Raw genomic sequence first — 24,289 nt, forward strand, 5'->3', positions numbered from 1 at the left:
AAAGGACCCACGTGGGCCCCCCACCCTACTCTTCTCCCCGCTACCCTCACTCCAGGGCCCAGACAAGGCCAGTGCTAGAGCTTCCAGGCCTGCTCACAATCCAACTTACATGTCCCTCTTGCCTGGATCTTCATGCTGCCTGGGGACTGAGGCATCCACCTTCATCTTCAGGGATGTGTTTTGAAGAAATATTGAGGCCTCTGCCATCGGGTTGACCTAACCCCAACACATAGGTGCCCACACCCCAGGCCAGCACTAGGCAATGGGGCAGCCTCTAGACATCTCCCTGGGGATTGCATTTGCCTTTAAATCTCTGGACCCCATAGAGGGTTGGCAAGTGGCTGTCATTGTTGGCCTGATGTGAAAGATTGCATCACATATACTACAGTTGTCAGAGACATGGCTTTGGAGTCAGACCTCCAGGTTCAAGTTCCAGCTCAGCTCTAATTTGCTGCATAGATTTGGTCAAGGTAGGTAACCTCTCTGACCTGCTCTCTTTGTTTCTGAAAAGCAGTAATAATGCCTGCCTCACTGGGTTGCCAAAGTATAAAATAAGATAATGTTTATAAGAGGCCTAGTGTCATGCCTGGCACAAAGTAGGTGCTCAATAAATAATTATTGTCATTATCATTGCTTGTCTTGGAAGAATAGGTCCCTGGAGGCCGTGGGTTATACTCTAAGACAGTGCTTCAGGATCTGGGGATCTTGTTAAAATGAAGGTTCCAATGCCACAGGTTGGGGACCATACTTTGCATAGCAAGGTAGTTTCCTGGGGCACCTCCATCACGTTCAGTCAGGAGCAGCAGCATCCTTTCTCCTCCTCTTGCTCTCCCCTGATGCTTTCTGGGTTGATCAGTCATCAAAACACTTCCCAGGCTGTCCGGGCCAGATATACAGCAGGATGTGTGGTCACTGGACCCATCCAGCACCCCAGTGACTGCAGCCACCTGGGGATGAGGAGGGGATCCGGAGGGAGGAGGGAACTTGTCTCTGACCTTGAGGATTCCTAATCTGATGGGGAGATGGTACAAACACACCTCACTCTCCATAAGCGCCTGCAGAAAAGGCACACAACGGCTTGCAAAGGAACACACAGAGGCACAGGAAGGGGCCACTTCTGGTTTTCTCCTCTCAGAGCCAAGAGGCTGAGAGCAGAGTGCCCCTGCCAGCCCCACAAAGGGAAGCGGGGAGCAGCCTGAAGCTGCAAGGTCAGGTGATACGGCACTAGCCCAGGGCAGCCCGGGTTAAAGGCATACTCATTCAAGGCCAGCTCTCATTTAGTGGGACCGCAGGTTAAACACTGCTCCTGGGCCTTGGGTCCCAGTGACCAGGAAAGTTTTGAAAATGAGAACATGTGTTGAACCTAGGACTAGGACAACAGCGCCCTTGATTTTGGGGAAGTCTTCCCTGGAAGTTGGGCGTGCTTGGTACTGAGACCCTGCCGTTTGCCTTTCTTGAGAGCTTTGCTGCAAATTCTCACACACCTTGCCCTTGAGTAAAACTCCAAAGATTCCAGACGTCAGCAAACTCCTGAGCACAACGGTCCTTTCCACCTAAACCCCTGAGCACACAGTGATTTCTGCCTACATTGGTGACTGGTGGGCAGATGGCTTGCTGGGCAGCTTCCCCGCCTCGCTTCTTGTGGAGGAAGGACCTCCCTGTGGTGTGAAGAGGTGTTCCCTGTGGCAACAAACAGAGACCTTGTCTCTACGAAAAATGTAAAAACTTAGCTGGGCATGGTGGCGTCCGCCTGTAGTCCCAGCTAGTCGGGAGGCTGAAGTGGGAGGATCACTTGAGCCCTGGGAAGTGGAGGCTGCAGTGAGCCGTGATCATGCTGCTGCACTCTGAGGGAGGCCACAACTAGTAGGCAGGGCCTGTGGCTCTGTCCTCACCTTCCACCAACCTTGGCCAGGAAGCCCCCTTTATCCTCTATTCCCACATCTGTACGGCAGGGAGGAACCCAGGCCTTAAGCAAGGATGCAGGGTACCATCTCTGAGGATCCCTGGGGAGGGTGCTGTGGAAAGAAATGGCTCGAGTTTTTTTGTTTTGTTTTGTTTTGTTTTTTATTGTAGTAAAATATCCATAGCACACACTTTGCCATTTTAACCATTTTTAAGTTTACAATTCTGTGGCATTAGTTACATTCACACTGTTGTGCAATTGTCCTAACCATTTGCTTCCAAAACTTTGTCATCACCCCAAAAAGAAACTCCGCCCCTAGTAACTTCTGTTCTGTGATACTTTCTGCCTCTCTGAATTTGCCTATTCTAGATATTTCATCTGCAGTAGTTCCCCTTATCTACAGTTTTGTTTTCTGCAGTTGCAGTTATCCACGGTCAACAGTGGTCCAAAAATAGATGAAAATAGTATAGTACAATAAGATATTTTGGGCCAGGCGCAGTGGCTCATGCCTATAATCTCAGCACTTTGGGAGGCTGAGGTGGGAGGATTGCTTCTGCTCAGGGGCTTGAGACCAGCCTGGGCAACAAAGTGAGACCCTGTCTCTACAAAAAAATATAAAAAATTAGCTGAGCATGGTGGCGCCAGCCTGTAGTCTCAGCTAGTCGGGAGGCTGAAGTGGGAGGATCACTTGAGCCCTGGGAGGTGGAGGCTGCAGTGAGCCGTGATCATGCCACTGCACTCCAGATGGGGTGACAGAGCAAGACCTTGTCTCAAAAAAAAAAAAAAAGAAAAAAGAAAGAAAAGAATAAAAAAGATATTTTGAGATGAGGAAGAGAGACCACATTCATAAAACTTTTATTACAATATAATTGTATTTTATTATTAGTCATTGTTGCTAGTCTCTTACTGAGCCTAATTTATAAGTTAAACTTGATCACAGGTAGGTATATATAGGAAAAAACATGGTATATATAGCGTTTGGTATTATCTGCCATTTCAGGCATCCACTGAGGGTTTTGGAATGGATGCTCTGTGGATAAAGGGGAACTACTGTGAAGGGAATTGTATATTTGTCCTTTTGCTTCTGGCTTCTTTCACTTAGCATGAGGTCTTCAAAGTTCATCTGTGTTGTAGCATGTATCAGAAATTCATTCCTTTTTATGGTGGAATAATATTCCATTGTATCGACATACCACATTTTGTTTATCCATTCATCTGTGGATGGACAGTTGGGTTGTTTCTATTGTTTCTTATTATTAATGTTTTATATTTTTTGCATGTCCCCTGGGGCTAGGTGCCGGAGACACCCCAGAAAATAAGAGAGCATGGTGCCTGCCCCCACCTGGCTCATAGTCTAGTGGAAAAAACAGGCAAGTAGCCAGCCAGTAATAGCAGAGAGATGGGGACCCATAGGACATACTGGACAAGGGCTTGGCCACACTGCATTCTGGTCTCCCCTGAGCGGCTGCTAACTTTGTGATGTGGGCGTCTCCTTTCTCAGGCCTCAGCTTTCCCATCTGTAAAATGGACTTGAGGCTAAAGACTGCTGTGATGCTAACTTTCTACAGTTCTATGATACTGAATCTTTAGCCATGGGATTCTGAAGGAGGCCCTGCTTTGTTTCTTGGGTAGGACTTTGGGTGGGGGAGAGCTGCCCACGGCCTCAGAACTTGGTGGGGAAGGGGTCTGAGCATGTGAATATTTTCAGCCTGGTGCTTGGCAGGAGGGGGGCTCTGCTTACATATCTGTGTGTTGATACTGACTGCCCCTTCCCTGCAGGGGCCACTTGACCTCTCACCCTCTCTCAGCTGCCTGCCTGGAGAGGATATCCAAGCAACAGTGGGGCAGGGCAGACTTCTTGACCAGCTTGGAGCTGTGCAGGGGCAGCTGATTTGAGGGGGCCATGAGTTGAGTTAGGATTATTTTGGGGGTGTCAGGGGTCAGGAGTTGAAGCATGGGAAGTGGAATGCCAGAGGCAGAGACAGCCAGAAGGAATAAGTGGTGGCTGGGAGGAACCCACAGCCAGGGTGGAGACTTCCCGTTAAAACCGCCCCTTATCCTGGCGGGAGGGAGAGTGCATTCCTTTCCCCCAGGAGATAAGGAGGCCAGATTTTCCTTTCTCAGGGCTCCTTTCTAGAGTAGGCTAGTGGAGGCTCTGTGGGCTGGGCTGGGGCGGGGTCTCTCTGGACCCCTCTGCAGGGTCCCAGCTGGACCAGCTGGAGCCCCTGGCACTCGTCCAAGACTCCCTGCAGCCTTGGAAGAGCATTGCCACAGCAATGGCAGCACAACGTTTGAATCCCAGTTGCCTCTCTGTGCCTCAGTTTCCTTCCCTGAAAAAAATCCATCTACCTCATAGGGTAGTTGTGAGGCTTCAATGAGTTAATACGGTAAAGCACTTGGAACAAATGGTATGCAGTGGAAGTGGACAGCACTGTTCTCACCCCAAGACACCTCTTGTTTCCTGGGGCCCAGGTGAGACCCTAGTGTCTCCTCAAGTCAGATTCTTTTCACATTCTTGGGCATTTGACAGCTCTTTCCGCTGTAGGCCTCTCTAGGCAAAAATCTCATCTCAGCTTACTGACCCCAAGGCCATTATGAGAAAAGGTTCATTAAGCATTTAAAATAGAGCCCGTGTTAGCAGATGGAACAATTTCTTGGTTATTAGAAACCATTCTTTATGAAGAAAAGGCTTATCTTTCCTTTCACAAATGAGGAATCCTTAGCTAAGAAAGAGCCCCGGGACTGCCCTCCTAGACCGCAGGAGCTGCTCTTGTTACGGGACACTTTCAGCCACTTCCCTCCCAGGCCAGGGAGGCTGCCCTGACATCCCCCAACCTGGCCCTTCATCCCCTGGGTTGCCCAGCCCTGGGGGTCCTTCCCACTGTTTCAGGACAGCCAGTCCTCCCACAGGGTGGAGGCCCTCCCCATGGCCAGGCAGAGGCTCTAGGCTGCTACTCTCTAGGCGGGCTGGGCGGGACTCCCCTGGCCCTCTGGGCAGGTCCAGCCCCACTTCAGATTTCCCTTCTGGCCACTGCTAGAATGCCCAGCCCTCCCTCTGTGTATTTTCTCTCTGGGTGGGGTCTTAGGCTGGAAACCCTGTGCACATCCTCTCTCCACCCTCTCTTTGCAGGACCAAAGTCAATAGGGCTGAAGCCAGAGAGGAGACTGTGGTCCAGGCTCATGCCCAGAACTCTTTGGGGGCCTCTTCAAAACCTATCATTATTTCCTCTTCCAAATCTCCAGGCAGTGATCAATGCAAAGCAATACAGCCCGATTCAGTTTAATTTCAAAACAGTCCAACGCAATACAGCCCGATTCAGTTCTATTTCAAATCACTTTTATTGAACACCAATAGTTGTGCCAGGATTGTTATGACCCAGTTCAATGGCAGAGCCCAACAGACTGGGACTTGATACTATCTGGACTCCAAACTGTGCTCTCAATTAGGATTACTGTTCCCCTTTTGACTCTGCGTGTCTTTTGAACAATTGGCTCCAGCTCTGCACTTCAGTTTCCTCAGTTGTTAAAATATGCCAATGAATTAGACCATGAATGTTTCCTCATCTCTATGCCCTTCCATGTAATCTCTCATTATCGGCCAGTAAGGTTTTATTAACATATGAAACTGTGGTAGTGAGCTTGTTTCACGGTTCTGGAGCACATCCTGTATCAACAACCACAGGGTCAGGGAAGGGAGGAGGGCATGTTATGGAAGCTGGTTTGGGATTTTACCTCTGCCATTGGAAACCAACTGTGTCTTTGGGCAGTGTGTCCTGAGAGGCCTGAGAGTGGGCTTCTGGTTGGGTAGACTTCAGAATTAGAAGGGTTCTGAAAAATCATCTTGTACTCTGCTATTGAGAGTGCGATCTGCAGGCAGGAGCGTGGCATCTCCGGGGAGCTCATTAGGAAGGCTGGGTCTCTGGCCCATGCCAGTCTCGCTGACCCAAAATTTGCGTTTCAAAGCTCTGAGGGAAAAGGGCATGTTTACAGTCCCACAGTGAGTCCTTGCATAACCAGGGCCCGAACCCAGCTGTCCTGATTCCTGATTTTGCCACTGTTCTTGCCTTCCTCCACCCAGAGATCTTCAGGGTCCTCTGCCTGGAAGGGGGCCCTGTGCTTCACGCCGGGGGAGGATAAGCATGGCGGGGACTTCTCCCAAATCTATGCTCCTTGAGTTCAGTTTTGACTGGGCTCCTCCCTGATAACCCGTAACTGCTTCACCCTTTGCAGCTCCCAGAAGAAAAACCCCATCCCCAGCCCAGGCAGGCCGGGTCTGCTCTGTTTAATTGTCCATCTCTGTGCCTCTTAGCACATCTGGGGCTGGGCAGTATCTGAGTGAGTGTCCAGGCGAGGGTGGGGCTTCTTGGGAAGGAACCCTTGTGGGTGACAAGTGACAGGATGGGGCCCGTGGACACTCCCCTTCCTCCCCTTTCCGCAGACCCCCTGGCTCAGGCAGTTTCGGATTGGCTGCAGATCCTCGTCTCCGTGAGGCCGCGTCTGGCGAGGTACAGGTGGTGAGAGGCGCTGGGCTGTCCAGAGGCGGCGCACGAGGCCGGGTGCGAGGTCTCCCGTTCGCGCCGCGCCCACTTCCTCTGCCGAGGAGCCTCGCGCAGTCTCCGGGGCCTACCACTTCCCCCGACGCCCCTGGGGCGTCGTCGTGCGGGTCCCTTCCCAGAAGCGGCCTCTCCTTTCCCTTTCCTCGCAGAACCGCTCTTCCTGCGCCCTCCGAGCCCCACCCTCCTCGCTCCGTCCCGAGCCCTTCCTCCGCGCTGGCTATTCTCGGTGGTTGCGCCAGCCTCTCCCATTGTCCATTCCCGGGAAAGGGCTGTCTGGCTGGTCGTCGGTCGCTGGTCCAAGGGTGGGGGACCCAGAAGAGAGCGCCGCCGGAAGCCCCTGCCAGGGCAGCAGGCCGCAGCCCGCAGCCCGCAGCCTGCAGCCCCAGCATCATTTTTAGAAATCTCGCTAAGTTAGTCAACAGTGCAACCTGACGCCCACAGGGAGGGGTATGACTTCCCGACTCTCTCTTCTAATTTCAGCAGCCCACAGCGGCGTAGGGGGGATGTCGGGGGCACCACAGGTGCCACCCAGAGCCCCCCAGCAGCCAGCCGCCTACCCAGGGCAAGGGTCCCATGCCCGGCTGCTGGGCACCCCAAGCAGCCCTGCTGGAGCAGCTCTCGGTCCCACTAGTGACCCCCGCTGCCTATCTTTGGCTAAGGGGAGGAGTGTAGGCTCCCACGAGCACCCCTTGGGAGCAGATGGTGGGCCCTGAAGAGCCACAGCCCACTGGCCACATCACAAGAAGCCTGAGTTACCTGAATTCCGGGTGGAAAGATCAAGCCTTTCTGCAGACAGAACTTCAAGGACTTTCCCTCTGCCTGTTCCTGCCTGGGTCTTGTCGTCATTTGTTCTCTCTCTTACCCGCACCCCACCCCCCCTTTTTGTTTTTGTTCTTCCTAAAAGCATACAGCGCAAACTGGACCAAAGTATTTTTATTCCGTGGATAGAGAAACAGATGTTCAGGTCAAACCCAGATCCATTCACACGCAGCAGCTGCAGGCCCCAGGCATCCCAGGCCTTTGAGAGTTGAAAGATGTCAGATGACAGGACCCCAGACCACCAGGCTTGGTTTCACCAGCAGAGGAATCGAAAGCCCAACAGAGAGGCAAAGCGACTCTTCTGAGGTCAAGAAACAAGTGCTGGAAATCCCTGAGGAGGCTAGACGTGGTGGCTCACACCTATAATCCCAGTGCTTTGGGAGGCCAAGGTGGGAGGATTGCTCGAGGCTGGGAGTTTGAGGTTGTAGTGAGCTACGATAGTGCCACTGCACTCCAGCCTGGGTGATAGAGCGAGACCCCGTCTCTTTAAGAAAAAAAAAAAGGAAAGAAAAGAAAAAAAAAGGAAATTCTTGGGGAATGACTTTGGGATGGATTACAGAGGGTCAGTGTGGTAGATGGAGACCTGAATTCACTCAGATGTGGGGTCCAGGATGGGCTGTGTCCTCCCAGCTGTGTAAGCTCCAGCCAATCGCATCCTGGTAGGCACATGGTGTTCCACAGGATAGGACTCCTGCCTGCCCTACACAGATGGGGCCGGGGGAGATGCCGTGATCTCTGTGGGCGTGTTTCCTGGGGCTGAAAGGCAACCTGTGCTGTAAGGGGGTGCAGTGCCAGGGCCTGGGGACCCACCTCCTGGAGAGAGAGGCCTGGCTTCTGCCACCGGGAGAGGGAGTGGGTGAAATACAGACAGATCTGGCTATGTAAACTCGGGCAAGATTTTTCACCTTCCAGAGCCTCCGTGTCCTCAGTTAGTGGTTGTACAAGTATGACATTGTAAGGTCTTGGTGTTCAGTGGCTGGCACATAGGAAAGGTTCAGTCACTGGTGGCTCAGCATTATTTTCAGAAGTGAGGTTGCCCTGTGATGTCCCTGGGGTGACCTGCACAATCTCTGTGCACACAGTCTTGGCCATTGCTTGGCAAGGACTGTGGCATGAAGACATCATTGGCTACGTCACTCTCAGGGCTGCTGTCCACTCTGAGGCAGGGCATGGTGGCAGTCAGGGCTTGGAAAGTTGTAGGTGCCTCCTGGCGGGACAGTCTCAGGTGCAGATGTAGCTGCTAGAGTAGAGGTCTCGAACCTAAAGGTCCATACTCTCCAGAGAGGCTTCAGAAATCTGCCCTCTCCCAAAATGGTGTGCAGAATGTGGTGTCTATGCGGACGGGGACCATGGTTTTCATCACACTCTCAAATGGGGGCAACTAAAAGAATTAGGAATCTTTGGTCTGGGCATCAGCAAGTCAGGCATTAAGAGCCACTGTCGGAGGGCATGGCAGATGGCATGGACCTCAGCCCTACCCTGGGTGTGACCCACTGACCTCACACCGTGCTTAGCTAGCCAGTACCGGCCAGTCAGAGACATCAGTGCCTCCCCTGGGCACCCACTCTGCATAAGCCCAACAGAGAGTCAACCATGCCTCAGGTCTGAGTGGGCCACCAGGTTCAGGGTGTGGGAAAGAGACCCAGGCCCCAGCAGGCAGGATGGGGACCAGTGAGCAAGACTCTTTGGGGACTGGCTCAGGACTGGGGATCCTGAGGTGGGGTGGTGATAGGTGAGGGGCGCAAGTCATAAGGGCCTGGGATGATACGGGCAGAGGAAATGAGGCAGGGTCCACTGTGCCAGCTTTGGGGTCTCCTTTTTGTCCACTGGAAAGTGGCCCATGTGAGGGATGGGCCACCAGATCCAATGCCCTGCCTCAGTGGGCTTGGTCAAAAGAGTTAGAAAATTCTCCCTGAATAAGGCCTGGGACTGTGGGCCATGGAGGTACAACTGGGGGTGTTCTCACCCTCTCTCTCTTTTGCTCAGTTTCTTTCTTTCTTTGGTCCTTACTTTATTTTTCCTGTCTTGTTTACGTTTTTCTCATAAGCCACTCAAGTCATTTTGGGAAACAGAGTACAAATGGAAAGAAAGAAAAGCTCTTCATACATAGAAAAGCTGCCTGGAGAAAGTGGGCTTTCAATTGTGGGATGTTTTGTTTGTTTTCCTAAAAGGTATTTTTTGATGACAAGTAGATTATGTTCATTTAAAAAAATTATTTTGTCACCCAAACTGGAGTGCAGTAGCACAGTCACAGCTGACTGCAGCCTTGACCTTCTGGGCTCAAGTGATTTTCCCACCCCAGCCTCTTGAGTAGCTAGTACCATGCCCTGCTAAGTGTGTGTGTGTGTGTGTGTGTGTGTGTGTGTGTGTGTGTGTGTGTGTGTGTGTGTGTGTGTGTGTGTGTGTGTGTTTTGTAGAAGGGGTCTTTCTGTATTGCCCAGGCTGGTCTAAAACACCTGGGCTCAAGCAGACCTCCCACCTCAGCCTCCCAGAGTGCTGGGATTGCAGACATGAGCCACTGCACTCAGCCCATTAACTTAAATGTTGATGTTTTGTAGAAATAAAAAAAAGAAAGTAAAAGAATTGCCTGTAATTGCATTATACAAACAACCACAGTTAGTATTTCGGTGTGTTTTCTTCTAGCTGTTTCTTACATGTATAGATTAATACACATTTTTTTGTATTTATACTATAAATGGCATCCAATTTTCTGAATTAGCATATATTATGTATAACATGGACAGTTTTCTCTCACACTAAAAACTCTTTATAAGCATTTAAAATGTCTCAGTTCCACATAGACATTTAGAACCTCCTCTGATTTTTTTATTTGTTATTTATTTTTAAATTTTAAAAAATTGAGATGGAGTCTTGCTCTGTTGCCCAGGCTGGACTGCAGTGGTGCAATCTTGGCTCACTGCAACCTCTGCCTCCTGGGTTCAAGCAATCCTCTCGCCTCAGCCTCCAGAGTAGCTGGGACTACAGGCACACCCCATCACGCCCGGCTAATTTTTGTATTTTTAGTAGAGATGGGGTTTCACCTTTTGGCTAGGCTGGTCTCAAACTCCTGACCTCAAGTGATCCGCCTGCCTCGGCCTCCCAAAGTGCTGGGATTACAGGCGTGAGCCACTGCACCTGCCCCCCGCCCCCGATTTTACATTATTGTAAACAAAGCATTGACACATATTTTTTCCATAGTGTTCTTTGCAAAGTTAAGACTATTTCGTTGAGCAAGGTTCAGAACCGAGCTTGGCTTCAGCCCAGAGCAGGCTGGGCCAGCAGTAGTGTGAGTGTGAGCGTGAGTGTGAGTGTGCACTTTGTGAATGTGGCAGGGCTCCATTTCTCATTGGCCCTGCAAGAGAGGGCAACTGAGGCAGGCCCACGAGGGAGCCAAGTGACTCATTATCTCAGTCTGTGGGTCTTGCTGAAGAGACGGGCAGAGAAAAGGCTTCCCAGTGACTCATCTATTGGGCCTGAAATCCCTCTGAACCTTCAGGCTGGCCAGGGCAAAGTCCTTCAGGCCCAGTGGCCAAATATTCCCATGTCAGGGCCGCCCTTGGGCCGTTGGAGATGAATACGCCTGATGAAGTGTTTTCTGTCCTGCGAGGCGGGCCTGCTGGGCACACACAGCCCTCCGCTCAGATGTGCTTTCCGACGTGCACATCAGTCCAGCTTGGCTGAGCTCAGTTCCAAGGCAGGTTGGGCTGGTTTTCTCCTCCTTAAGACTCATCAGTGAGGTCAGCCAGAGGATAAGCTAAAGTTAACTTAGCTATTATTGCTTTTTTGTTAATGAGGGGAGGGCCAGCTGCAAAGACGCCAAACCATTCAGAAAAGTTGTACAGCACTTGGGATTGAATATGCCAGAACAAATTCTGTGTTCAGGCAAAATAAAGCAATTGACAATGATTTAAGTCCTGACTGGACTCCCAAGGGTCCCTTGTGCTTCCCTGAGCTTTCATTTCATTATTTGTTTAAAAAAATATTTTTCTTATGAAGTTATGAATCTTGGAAGCTGTGTGAAGTGCAAGCGACCTCAATAGACTCATCAGAGTGGCAGGAGCCTTCTTTTGTGGATGGAAGCTTGGGCTGTAATTAAGCTCCGAGCGGGTGGAGGATGAGGCTTGGGGAAATTCTGTCCCTAAAACCCTGGAGTTGGCTATGGAGTGACAGCTGAATACCCATCCTACGGGACTACAGGGGTTGAGGGAAAAGGAGCAGGGATTGGCTTCTCTTGGACGACAGTTAATAGGAACAAACCAACTCCTTCTCAGAGATGAGATTCAGAAGCAGAGGCTGAATATCCTGGGTGTTCCTGAAACCAAGAACACTTGACTTGTGTCTTAAAATTCCACAGCCCACTAGCATGTTCACAGATGCTGTTCAAAGTGACCTCTTTTGACAAAGAAGCAATATGCCTGCAGGGTTGAAACCACTTGAAAAAACTTTGTTAAAGTCGATGTACAAAAATGTTTAAAATGCTTTGAGGAAATGAGATCTGAGATGTTCCTGCTATAAAGTAGTCTGTGAACAAGTCAAATTGAAAGTGTGGAAGCGAGATGTGCCCATAGGCTGAGAGATCTAAGAGAAAGGTTCTTTTCAGCATGACCCATATTTGCAACCTACCTACTGTGCACCAGTGCAGTGCTTGGCTCTGGGGGATAGAGACCTGCAGACCTGGATTTTGTGCCTCAAGGAGTTTAGTTGGGGAAAGTCCTACTGTGGCCAGACCTAGCGCCAAGAGCAGTGAGGAGGGAGGAATAGATTCTGATTAGGGAGTGCTTATAAAGCCCAAAGGAGCACCATTTGGGCTGAGCTTGAAGAGCTGGCCCACTACGATGCTTAGAGATGCGGGAGAAGAGTCTGGAAGGCCAGGAGACTGCCTAAGGAAGGCACGGGGGTGGGTGTGGGTGGCCTTCCTCAGGGTGTGGCTGCTGGGGAGGAGAAAAAGCAAGGGATGAGAAGGGAGCAGTGGCTGTTGCCAGGTTGTGGAGGCTTTGATAGGAGTTTGGACTTGATTCTGTTGCTATTAGGGACCCGTGGAATGTTTTCAAATACAGAAGTAACTTGCAAATATCGATTAATTTTTTAAATGGAAAACAAACACATAAATACATGCTTATTGGAAGATATTACAGGTATATGAAGCAAAAGATGAAAATGCTCCCCTTCCCAGAAGTAACCACTGCTTCCTTTCATGTTATTTCATCCACCTGTGTCTATGGGATCGGCAGTCAACCCTAGAAGTGGGAAGGAAAATGGTTCTGCAGACCTGCTGTGTCACTCTGTGTCACATACATGCCCCTACCTTTCCAATATTTAAAGTAATATATGAAATAGTACTATAATCTAGGGAAATGTGTCCTGTGTCTTCTCACTGGGCTCACGTTGCTCTCCATTGCATCATTTCAGCACATGGTTTCATTGGATATTCACCCGAACTGCTACAGAACAACACGCTGCCCGATTACAGCCCGGGGGAATCTTTTTTCACTGTCTTTGGGGTTTTCTTCCCAGCGGCTACAGGTATTGTAATCTGGGTTCTTTTTTACTCTCAAATTAGGGGTATAAGTTCTTGGTTCCAAAATTCAGCATCATCATTGGCCTGCATGTGCTCTTGGTATGTATATCCAACTTTAGATATGGGCTTAGCTTTGACTAAAATTCTGTTATTTTATTTATTTATGTATGTATTTTGTAGAGACAAGGTCTCACTGTGTTGCCCAGGCTGGTCTTGAACCCCTGGCCTCAAACATAAAAGTCTATTATTTTAAGAGTTTACTGAAGGCCCTCAATATGATTTAATCGTTCTCACTCCTTACACATTGACACCTTTTGTTCATAGAAAGGATACATATCTCATAGGGCTGAACAGGACGGATTCCTCAGCAGGACAAGCTGCTCTTTTCACAGATGGAATAAGTGCATGCCTGGAATAGAAACTTCCCTTCCCCCTACCCGTACCAGCACATCTTCTTCCAGAAGGCAGAGAAACACTATTGTCTTGTCTTTTCTTGCTATATCAGGTGTGAGCCAAACCAGTATCCCAGGGGTGTGGAGTGAATCTCCTTACCCTCCCTTCCCCAAGTTCCTGCTCTACAGTGACTCCCACAGCCAAGGTCCCTGTAGGGCCCCTGCCCCATGCTTGGGTCCCTGGACTGGAAGGCAATAAGCTAACATGTTGACCAGATGCTCCATAAAAAATAACATTTGCTAGTGACTGGGCTTGTCCCCAGGGAACAGACTCTTAATGGAGAAAGAAAAGCATTTCACTCTTGATCAAGAGAGTGTTGATGCTGCCTTGTCTCCTTGTCTCTCTCCCCTTTCCCTCTGCCCTCCTACACATGGCCATTTCCTTACTTGTTGTCCCCACCCCAAATGGGATAGGGACAGAAAAAGAAGGAGAAGCTACTAGAGTGTCTAAGATTGAGAAGATTGTCCATACAAGTGTTAGCAAGGATGTGGAGGCACCAGAACCCTCATGCACTGCTGAAAGGAATGTAAAATGGTGCAATGACTTTGGAAAAAAGTTTGACAGTTTCTTAAAAATTACATAAAGCTATTCCATGCCTAGTTATCTAGTGCAGAGGATCAAAAGCCTGTGTTCATATGAAGATTTGTACATGAACTTCCAAGCAGCTTAAATTTTAATAGTCCCAAGCTGGAAATAGCGTGAATGTTCATCAACAGGTGAGTGCATAAATAAACTATGATGTAGCCACACAATAGAAAACCACTCAATAATAAAAATAAATAACTGGTCAGGCGTGGTGGCTCACACCTGTAATTCTAGCACTTTGGGAGGCCAAGGCAGGTGGATCACCTGAGGTCAGGAATTCAAGACCAGCCTGGACAACATGGTGAAACCCCATCTCTATTAAAAATATATATATATAAAATTAGCCTGGCATGGTGGTGCATGCCTGTAGTCCCAGCTACTTAGGAGGCTGAGGCAGGAGACTCACTTGAACCTGGGAGGCAGAGGTTGCAGTGAGCTGAGATGGCGCCACTGCACTCCAGCCGGGGCGACAAAGCGAGACTGTCTCTAAACAAAGAAAAAGAAATAACTATCAATACACACAACAATATACGTGAATCTCAAAATAATTATGCTGAGTAAAATAAGTCAGACCAAAAAAAGAGCAAATAAATATGATTGTATAAATCTCCATTTATATGCAGTTCTAGAAAATGCAATCTATAATGACAGATGCCTGGGAATGGGAGTGAGAGGAGCAGGAAGGAGGGATTACTAAAGTGCAGAAGGAAACTTTGGGGGGATGAAAAATATATTCCTGGCCTGGCATGGTGGCTTATGCCTATAATCCTAGCACTTTGGGAGGCCAAGGCAAGAGGATCCCTCAAGCTCAGTAGTTTGAGACCAGCCTGGGCAACATAGTGAGACTCTGTGGTCTCTACAAAAGATGATTAAAAAGTTAGCTCTGGCCGGGCGCAGTGGCTGATGCCTACAATCTCAGAACTTTGGGAGGCTGAGGCAGGTGGATCACCTGAGGTCAGGAGTTCAAGACGAGCCTGGCCAACATGGTGAAACCCCATCTCTACTAAAAATACAAAAATTAGCTGGGCATGGTGGCATGCCCCTGTAGTCCCAGCAACTCGGGAGGCTGAGGCAGGAGAATCACCTGTAGTGATTCTCAGCTACTTAGGGGTGGGAGGCAGGTGGCAGGAGGACTGCTTGATCCTGGGAGGTCAAGGCTGCGGTGAGACTTGGTCACGCCATGATACTCCAGCCTGAGTGACAGAGTGAGACCCTGTATCAAAAAAAAAATTGTGTGTGTGGGTGTGTGGGTGTGTGTATTCCTGATTATAGTGATGGTTTTATGGGTATATTCGTATAGCAAAGCTTTTCAAGTTGTTACACTTTAAACATGTACATCTTATAGAATGTTAGTTATACCTCAATAAAGCTGTTAAGATGAAAAAGACAATAACTTTAATCATCTTTAATTGATTTTCCTCAATCCCACTTTTCCTTATAGAAATAGCCTTTCCCTCATAGCAATAGCCTTTCCCTCTCCTCTTCATAGCCAAACATAACATGGCTCCCCATGTCCATTCTTGTATCCTCTACTCAACTCTCCCAGTCTCTCCTTTGGGAATTGCAAGCCTGTCTCTCCAATGACATGGCTCTTTCACCAGTGACTTCCTTGTTACTAAATGCAGCACGCATTTTTATTCTCTCACTTTATTTAACTCTCAGCAACAACCCACTTCCCCTTGCATTTCTCTTGCCTTCCACGATGCAGCCTTCTCAGCTCCCTCCTACTCTCTGACTTGCCTTTATAGGTGCATCCCCTCCGCCTGCCCGTCCAATGTTGGAGATCTTCAAGCTATTCCTAGGCCCTCGCATCTCTTTCTCAACTATTTTCCTTGGAGTCTCACCCATGCTTATTGTTGAATAACCACCCTCAAAACTGATGACTCCAAAATTTACACTTCCAGCCCAGACTTCTCCTCCAAGCTTCACATCATACATTCAGTTGCCCATGTGACATGTTCTCTTGGGTATCTTGGACTGAACAAGTTTGAAAGAAACCCATCTCACCTACCCCTCAACTCGTCCTCCTCCTGTACTCCTGATGTCAGTAAATGGCACCTCCACCCAGCCAATTGCTTATGCCAGTGAGCAGACCTCCCTCTTTCTTTCCAGTGCCCTCTAAGTCTTGTCAATTTTACCTCCTAAGAGTCGCTAGATTCTCTCTACTTCTCCTTATGTCTACCACCTGACCACTCTGGTCCCAGCTTCATCTATCACTTGTATCACTGTGTCAGCCTCGTGCCTGACTTTTCTTAAGGCTTGGCCATGGAAATGAGCCTGGAACTAGGGCTTGGAAGTGGCAGGTTGAATCCTGGTCCACAAATCCAGATTTGCCAGAAATAGTGCATCGCTTTCATTTTTATAAAACAAAAAGAGTCAGTCTCCGACTCTAAGCCTTCATTCTGCCAGGATGGCTTAAAAGTAACAGCAGTAATTCAGCATGCCTCCACCTGCTCCTGCCATGCTCTGCACTAGTTCCAGGGGCTTAGGGTTTTAAACAGTACCCAGACATGGTTGGGGGGCTCTGCAATTCCTTATCTGTAAATAGAACCAGGCCTTGCCATTGTTCTGTCCATAGGGCCTTTCAGGTTTGTGCTGCCTCTGAGCCACGTTCAAGGACCGGAAATCTGAGATTGGGAACCCTATGCTTAGGGTCTATGTACTCCCCAAACCTTTCCTTCTGGGGGTCTTACCGGCTCCCCACCAGTACTGCCAGGGAGTGGGGGGGGGGTCCCAGGTCCTCATTTCCCCAGAACCTGTGAACAGCCTCTCTCTCTCCCTGCCCCCGACTCCAGAACGAATCTTCTGTCAAATATGGGGACACTCCTGTCCAGGGCCAGCTTTCCGGGTGTGTGACCTATGCATTTATACTGTCCCCACCTTGAGAAGGGCCTCGTGCTTGTTTTAAGGCTTTGCTCTTGCTAAAATTCTTGGGCTGGGCCTGGTGGCTCACGCCTGGAATACCAGCACTTTGGGAGGATGAGGCGGGCAGATCACTTGAGCCCGGGAGTTCGAGACCAGCCTGGCCAACATGGTGAAACCCCATCTCTACTAAAAATACAAAAGTTAGCCAGGTGTTGTAGGGCATGCCTGTAATCCCAGCTACTCAGGGAGGCTGAGGCAGGAAAATCACTTGAACCTGGGAGGCAGAGATTGCAGTGCGCTGAAATCGTGCCACTGCACTCCAGCCTGGGTGACAGAGCAAGACTCTGTCTCAAAAAATTTAAAAAAACTTAATAATTTTTGATTCTGCATTTGTATTTTTATGTGGCCCCCACAAACTGTGTGATAGTTTTTCTCCTTGTCCGCCCATGTTCTCCCAGCGATTTTGCTGTTTCTTTTCTGTTTCCCTCCAAAAATCTTCTAAGGACCTAGGCTTTTGAGAAACAGAAGCCAAAACAGTGCACAGGCAAATTCTGCTTCCTCTCTGCCTCCTGTCTCCCACAAGGCAAGAGAATATAGGTCAGCTTCCTCTTGAATGGACAGAAAAGGAAAGGGGAAAAACAGAGGGAATTAAACAAAGTTAACATCTGAAGATGTTTCCCGGCCGCTCTTCCTCTCTCCTTCCACACCCAAATTGAAAACCATCTGAGTGTTCCCTGGGGCCTGGCAGTGTCCCCACTGAGTGAAGACCCCTGGGCCGAGATGCCAGGTTAGCATTTACCCTAGAGGCAGGGCAGAAGGCCTCTTTGCCTGGTCACACTGTGCAGGGAATGTCCCGGGCGTCCTCAGGTGCACCAGGGGGTTGTCTTGGCAATGTGGCCCTGATGTGCTTCTCCACCCTGCTCCCACGGCTGGCTTTCCTGAGAGAGAGGATGCCTGGTGTGAGTGGGGGCAAGGGGCGGTGAGCCTGCCCTCCAGCTTCTCCCTCCAGGCAGGAGTTAGCAGCAGCCTGAGGCTTGAAGATGCCACCCAGTAGCCCAGAGTATGAGCTGGATTCACTTGTGAGATCAGCTAGTCCAACTCCCAAGCTTTTGTCTCTTTAATCCATATTTCTTTCTTTCTTTTTTTTTTTTTTTAAGACAGGGTCTCGCTCTGTCACCCAGGCTGGAGTGCAGTGGTGTGATCTCGGCTCACTACAACCTCTGCCTTTTGGGTTGAAGAGATTCTCGTGCTTCAGCTTCCTGAGTAGCTGGGATCACAAGAGCATGCCACTATGCCCAGCTAATTTTTGTATTTTTGGTAGAGATGGAGTTTTGCCATGTTGTCCAGGGTGGTCTCGAACTCCTGACCTCAAGTGATCCACCCGCCTCAGCCTCCCACCTCCAAAAGTGCTGGGATTAGAGGCATGAGCCACCATGCCTGGCCTATATTCCCTTTTGATAATGATACTAAAAGCCTCATAGACACTGGACATTCTGGCTCAGAGATGGAGTGTTGTTGTCCTTCCGCTGAGAAAGCTACAGCTACCTAAGACGATGAGTCAAGATTTATTTTCTGTGGTTTAAATTACGAGTATTATTTTGAAAGCTTTCAAATGTAAAATGATAATAGTGCATAGATTGTAACTACACAGGCCTCTCTGCCCCACCCCTCTTAGGGGACCTGCTTTCCTGTCCCTCTCACTCTCCATTGGCGCAACCCAGGTGAAGAATCATTGATCTGATCCTTTATTTTACCAGCTGGGGAGGAGGGACGCAGAGGAGCTTATGAAGGACCCCACAGAGGTCACGAAGCTGATTAGTGGACAGAGTTGGGCCATCACCCTGCTGTGGAGAGCTGCCCTCCATGTCCCTGTCTCTGTTTTTCAGGGCCCCAATTGTAAACACGATAGGCAGGACGAATGGTTTGTATGACTTGCTGTCTCCTGGCAGATGTTCGGGTAAGCTATGAAAAGCATGGATGATTGGCAGTTTCCATGGTGATAGATTTGCTAAGGATTAGCTCCGAGTGAGTCATGGCTGGGGCTCCCTCCAACGCCATCCTCTTCTGGAACAAGAGAATCTCCAGGCTGTGGCGAGGAGAGAGTTTTGAAGAACAAACCCTTCTGTCCCCCAGCCCCCCATCCTCCCGTCAGAGATATGATAGTTAAGTTACTTCAGATATTTTATCCCAAGGGCAGGCAGCTTCCTGGGAAGAGTGGCTGAAGATTCGGTCTGGGGGCTCCTCTGGATTTAGGAAGCTGTCCCCCTGCCCCCTCACTGCACTCTTCTCCATTACACCCTGTGCTGGTGGCTGCAGGGGTGGAGTGGGGGGAGCTTGGAGTGGACGCTGTACTTGCTTTGCTTCTTAAAGTGCATTCCTTCTCAAAGTGCATTCCTTCTCCAAGCTCCACTACCAAACTTTCCCTGAGAAGCAGACATCTCCTCTCCAGGGTTTCACACACACCATGTGGATGCAGCCACTCCAGGGATCCAGGAACACGATTCAGAGAAACTAGGAAATGGAAATTCACTGAGAAGAATATCAGTCATGTGAAGTCCTGTAACCCTTGTTCCCAGATTCTAAACTCTTACTGGAAGGGATAAGGGCCTCTTTGGCCACAGTCAACACATGGGCCTGTGGTTGACCACACCCAGCATGAAAAAATGTGGTAGGAAACCTACAGCCTTTACCGAAACATCCACAGTCACCTTCCTTTTCAAGAGCCCAGCTATTTCTGTGATTCCCTTTGACCTCCCTGGGCCTGACTCCTCTCTCCTGCTCATGTACACACCCTGGGAAGCTCTGGGAATTTGCTGGGCCCTCCAATTGGCTGGCTGGCTCCAGGCCCCTCAGCCCAGCTGTTAGTGCTCACCCCTCCTCTGGCCTACTTCCCCCATTCCCCGCTCCCAGGCATCCCCTAGGTCTCCTCACAAGTTATGTGTCTTGTGAGTGAGAGGACAAGAACCTGCTGGATCAGAATGGGGTCCCCATGTTTAAGGACTAGAGAGCCCCAAGTACGGACAGTCTGAAGACGGGGGCTCACTCCACACCCTACATTCTGATGGACTTATGAGCAGAAACAGGAGACAAGAAGGAAGCTTTGGCTGGGTGCAGTGGCTCAAGCCTGTAGTCCCAGCTACTCGGGAGGCTGAGGCAGGAAAATTGCTTGAACCTGGGAGGCAGAGGTTGCAGTGAGCCGAGACTGCATCACTGCACTCCAGCCTGGGCGACAGAGTGAGACCCTGTCTTAAAAAACAAAAAAAAAGCTTAGGCCGGGCACAGTGGCTCATGCCTATAATCCCAGCACTTTGGGAGATCGAGGTGGGCAGATCACGAGGTCAAGAGATCAAGACCATACTGGCCAACATGGTGAAACCCTGTCTCTACTAAAAATACAAAAATTAGCCAAGCGTGGTGCATGCCTGTAGTCCCAGCTACTCGGGAGGCTGAGGCAGGAGGATCACTTGAGCCTGAGAGGCGGAGGTTGCAGTGAGCCAACATTGCACCACTGCACTCCAATCTGGCGACAAAGCGAGACTCCGTCTCAAAAAAAAAAAAGCTTTATAATTATTATACATGTCTATTTTTTGTAATTTTATTTATGGAATTAATTTATAATTGTTTTATCAAAATAATTATACATATCAACAGTTTTTATCAAAACAATTATAAATATCGACAATACTTATTATCATTATAATAACCTATTATGTCAGGCACTAAGCACTTTATGTATAGTTTTCTGTTTAAACTTCTTCACAGCCTGAGTGGTTCCATCAGACACAGGGCTGCCACGAAGTGGTTGAAGCCTGGGCTTCAAGGTCCCTCACTTGCGTGAGCTCCTTCCAAAGCCTTGTTCCTAATTTTATATTCATAATTTTGTACTTTCAAAAAAATTTCAGGCCGCATGGAACCTAGATCCTCCCACAGGTTCTATTAGTTACCCATTTTACAGATGAGGAAACAAAGATATAGAGAGGTTATTTCTCCAACGCCAGTAAGCAGTAAACCCCATTGCTTCCCATAAAGAGAGAACACACAATGTTGGTGCCGCCCCTCCTCCAGAAGCCAATAAATCTTGCCTGGGTCCTGGAGTTGGAAAGTTGCATTATTTGATACTGTGTGTCCCAGCAGGATCTCCAAAACATTGAGAGGGAGGGAAACTCACAAGAACAGAGCAAGAAAGGTTTAGAGATTTCTGCAGGAACAGCTAAACAAACAAACCAGCAAGCCAGGTATGGGAAAGGAATGGGGTTTGAAAATCAGAAGGAAGGTAAGGAGAGGCAGACCAGTCTTTAGGAATCTGAGGGATTTCTGAGTAAGGAGTAGAGCCCATCTCTCCTGGGTGAGCATTTATTTAGCACCCAGAAGGTTCCAGCCACTATGCTAGGTGCTTATGAATATCTGTTCCAACTTCACCACAGCCCTGCAAAGCAAATAGTATAATCCTCATTTACAGGTGAAGAAAGCAGGGCTCAGAGCCACATTGCCTCCAAACAGTAATAGATCCCTTTTTTTCAGTTAAAAAAAAAAAAAGGCAGCAGATGAGACTTGGGCACGTTAGTGCACATGTAGTCTACCTTCATAAGAAAGAAAAATAAAGTTATGAACTTAGAAAACAGGCAGCAGAGAAACGATTAAGCTATAAATGGAAAGAAAAAGTTGAAGAGTTTCTAAGGACACAGATTTGGATTGAAAAGTCCCCAGGAGGAATCTTGGAAGTTCCTTGAGAAAGAGTAACTAGTCCTTTATGAACTAACAGGAACTTGAAAAGCCTAGAAAAACTGTTGGGCTTTTCTTTTCTTTTCCTACTAATCTTCATTTTCAGGAACAGAAAAGGAAATTGGGGTGGGAAGTGGGCTTGTGGTAATTGGTGAAAAGTAAGGACTTTGATCAATGTGTGCCATTGGGTGATTCAGGGGGCAGGGAAGAAAAGAGATGACCTGCCCACTTGCAAATGTTGGTAAGTGGTCATTGACATTTACACTGATAATTTTACCCAAGCATATATTTTTGAGAGCTATAGGGGGTTGATTCATCTTCTGGCCATCTATGTCTGCTGTGAGACCAGACACCGGAACTAGGTGCTGACCCCAAGCCCCTTGTTCACCTGGTGCCATCCATCAAAACTGTAGGCGTAATGTCGATGTCTAGGTGGCTACAGATGCCACTCGAGGTGTAGCCTCATAAACCTAAGCTGGTCAAGTGATGGCTGACACCTTCAGACTTGCATGTTAAAGCTGAGATCATAAAGATGTGCCTGAAGGCCCCAGGACTGGGGTGGAAGACCAAGCCAGAAGGCTTTCCCCATATTAAGGAAGCTGTTTACCTAAGTCACATGGTAACAGTGTGCAGACCAGACAGATCATCGTTGTGATGCAGGGAGAAAAAATGTTTTTGGGTAAAGCAATTAACTGCTTCCTGGAACTGGCATTTAAAACCCAGAAATGCCATCAATCCAGCACTGTCTAGAGATTAGGAGCTGGTGATGCAAGTGCCTGTGGGGAAACCAATGCACAGCGCCGATTATAACCGATAAGCTCAGCCTTCCTGTGGGTATGTAACCCCACATTAATCATGCAATTACTGTTTCAGAAGGGGAAATCTATGAAGAGCAGGGGTGTTAGGAAGAAATGGAGAGGCTGTGTGATGTAGTGGAAACAACACTGACTTGGAATCAGGAAACTTGAGGGTTAGTGCTGGTTCTGTTAGCAATTAGCTTGGAACACTTGAATCAAATGGCTTCCCTTCTTTGGGACTCCGTTGCCTCATCTGTGAAATAAGAGGTTAGAGTAGATGATCGCTAGGGTATCACCTAGCCTTAAGAATCATGATTCTAAATAGCTGTTTTATTTTTTATTTTTATTGTTTTTGAGACGGAGTCTTGCTGGAGTGCAGTGGCATGATCTTGGCTCATTGCAACCTACGCCTCCCAGATGCAAGCGATTTTCCTGCCTCAGCCTCCCGAGTAGCTAGGACTACAGATGCATGCCACCATGCCTGGCTAATTTTTTGTATTTTTAGTAGATACGGGGTTTCACAATGTTGGTCAGGCTGGTCTCGAACTCCTGACCTCAGGTGATCCACCCACTTTAGCCTCCCGAAATGCTGGGATTACAGGTGTGAGCCACTGCATCCAGTCCTAAATAGCCAAATTTAAACAATTTTTGGAAGCCCGCCAAGAAAAGTGTCAAGACCAAATAGTAATTATAAAATGGGCATTGAGTGTTTCCCAAACTGTGCTCTGTGGAACTTTAATAATGAAGAAAGTGTTTCATTTCTTTAAAAAAAAAAGGGTTCAACGCCAAATAAGTTTTGCGAAACACTGTGTGCTTATTTCTTTTCTTAGAGATGGACAATGAATATTAGCATATTATAGGCACTACAATAGCCCAGCACTGAAAACCTCTCTAATTAAGGTTTTCCCAACCTTATTTTCAATTGTGGAACTTTTTAAAAAATATAGTATTTGTAAAACACCTGGGCACTAATGCTCTGGGAAATAGTATTTGTTCTATTATGCCAACCCTAAATGTAACTCTAACCTTAACGATAGTGTTTTAAAATTGCACTGGATGCAAAAGGAAAGCAAACTAGAGGATTTCTGTAACATTTAACAAAGATGGGGAAAAAATACTAAGTCAAAATAATTTTTCTAGCTCTAACTAGCGAATGAAACATTTATAATTCACCAAAGCTAGAGAACATTGCCCAAGAATCGTGTGGTAACACAGAGGTAGAATTTTGGAAATGACAGCCACAGTGAGTGAGCTCCTATAACAAACGTGCAGGCCAGGCACAGTGGCTCACGTCTGTAATCCCAGCACTTTGGAGGCCGAGGCAGTCAGATCACCTGATGTTAGGACTTCGAGACCAGCCTGACCAACATGGTGAAACCCCGTCTGTACTGAAAATACAAAAATTAACCAGACATGGTGGAAGGTGCCTACAATCCCAACTACTTGAGAGGCTGAGGCAGGAGAATCACTTGAACCCGGGAGGCAGAGGTTGCAGTGAGCCAAGATTGCACCATTGCACTCCAGCTTGGGTGACAGAAGGAGACTCCATCTCAAAATAAAAATCCAAACAACAAAAAAAATGTACACTTTGCCATGGGAACCACCCACATTGCCCCAGCAGGAATCACCCATGAGACTTCTTGTCTGCAGTCCGAGTTGCCTGCATCTCCTTGTCTCTGGCTCTTTGTGTCTGTGATATGATCTACTCTCTGGCTTCTCTGTTTTGTCTCAAAAGCCAACTTTCTGGCCATATCTGGGCCTGGCTCATTCCTGTGTCACGGTCAGTCCTTTCTCCTCCCACTGACCAGCATCCTAACGTACTGCACATCAGGCAGCCTACACAGAACCTGGGCGAGGAGGAAAGGGGGTTTGTTATGGAGACAGTTAAGTGTTTGGAAGCAGGAAGCAATTAGGATGAATCAGTCACTTTCCTCCACAGAAGCATATATTACTGTGGCATTCTCAGGGGTCTTCATAGGTTAACTTCTGTATAAATGATCTGAAGGAAGGTGTACAAAATGACGTGACAAACTGTAGGAGGTACAACAATGGCGAGGAATAAAGAGCACTA

At 48.4% G+C, this 24,289-nt stretch overlaps 1 protein-coding gene across 1 annotated transcript in view; it reads left to right on the forward strand.

Moving 5' to 3' along the window:
• Positions 1 to 24,289, forward strand: part of SLC12A8 (solute carrier family 12 member 8) — a 147,322-nt gene that overhangs the window by 76,108 nt on the left and 46,925 nt on the right. Inside the window, exon 10 of the mRNA XM_032149947.2 lies at positions 12,688 to 12,801. Coding sequence (XP_032005838.2) covers positions 12,688 to 12,801 — 114 coding nt within the window. The remainder of the gene's footprint in view (positions 1 to 12,687; positions 12,802 to 24,289) is intronic.

Source organism: Hylobates moloch, unplaced genomic scaffold (assembly GCF_009828535.3).
Source record: "Hylobates moloch isolate HMO894 unplaced genomic scaffold, HMol_V3 SCAFFOLD_4, whole genome shotgun sequence".
Taxonomy (NCBI): domain Eukaryota; kingdom Metazoa; phylum Chordata; class Mammalia; order Primates; family Hylobatidae; genus Hylobates; species Hylobates moloch.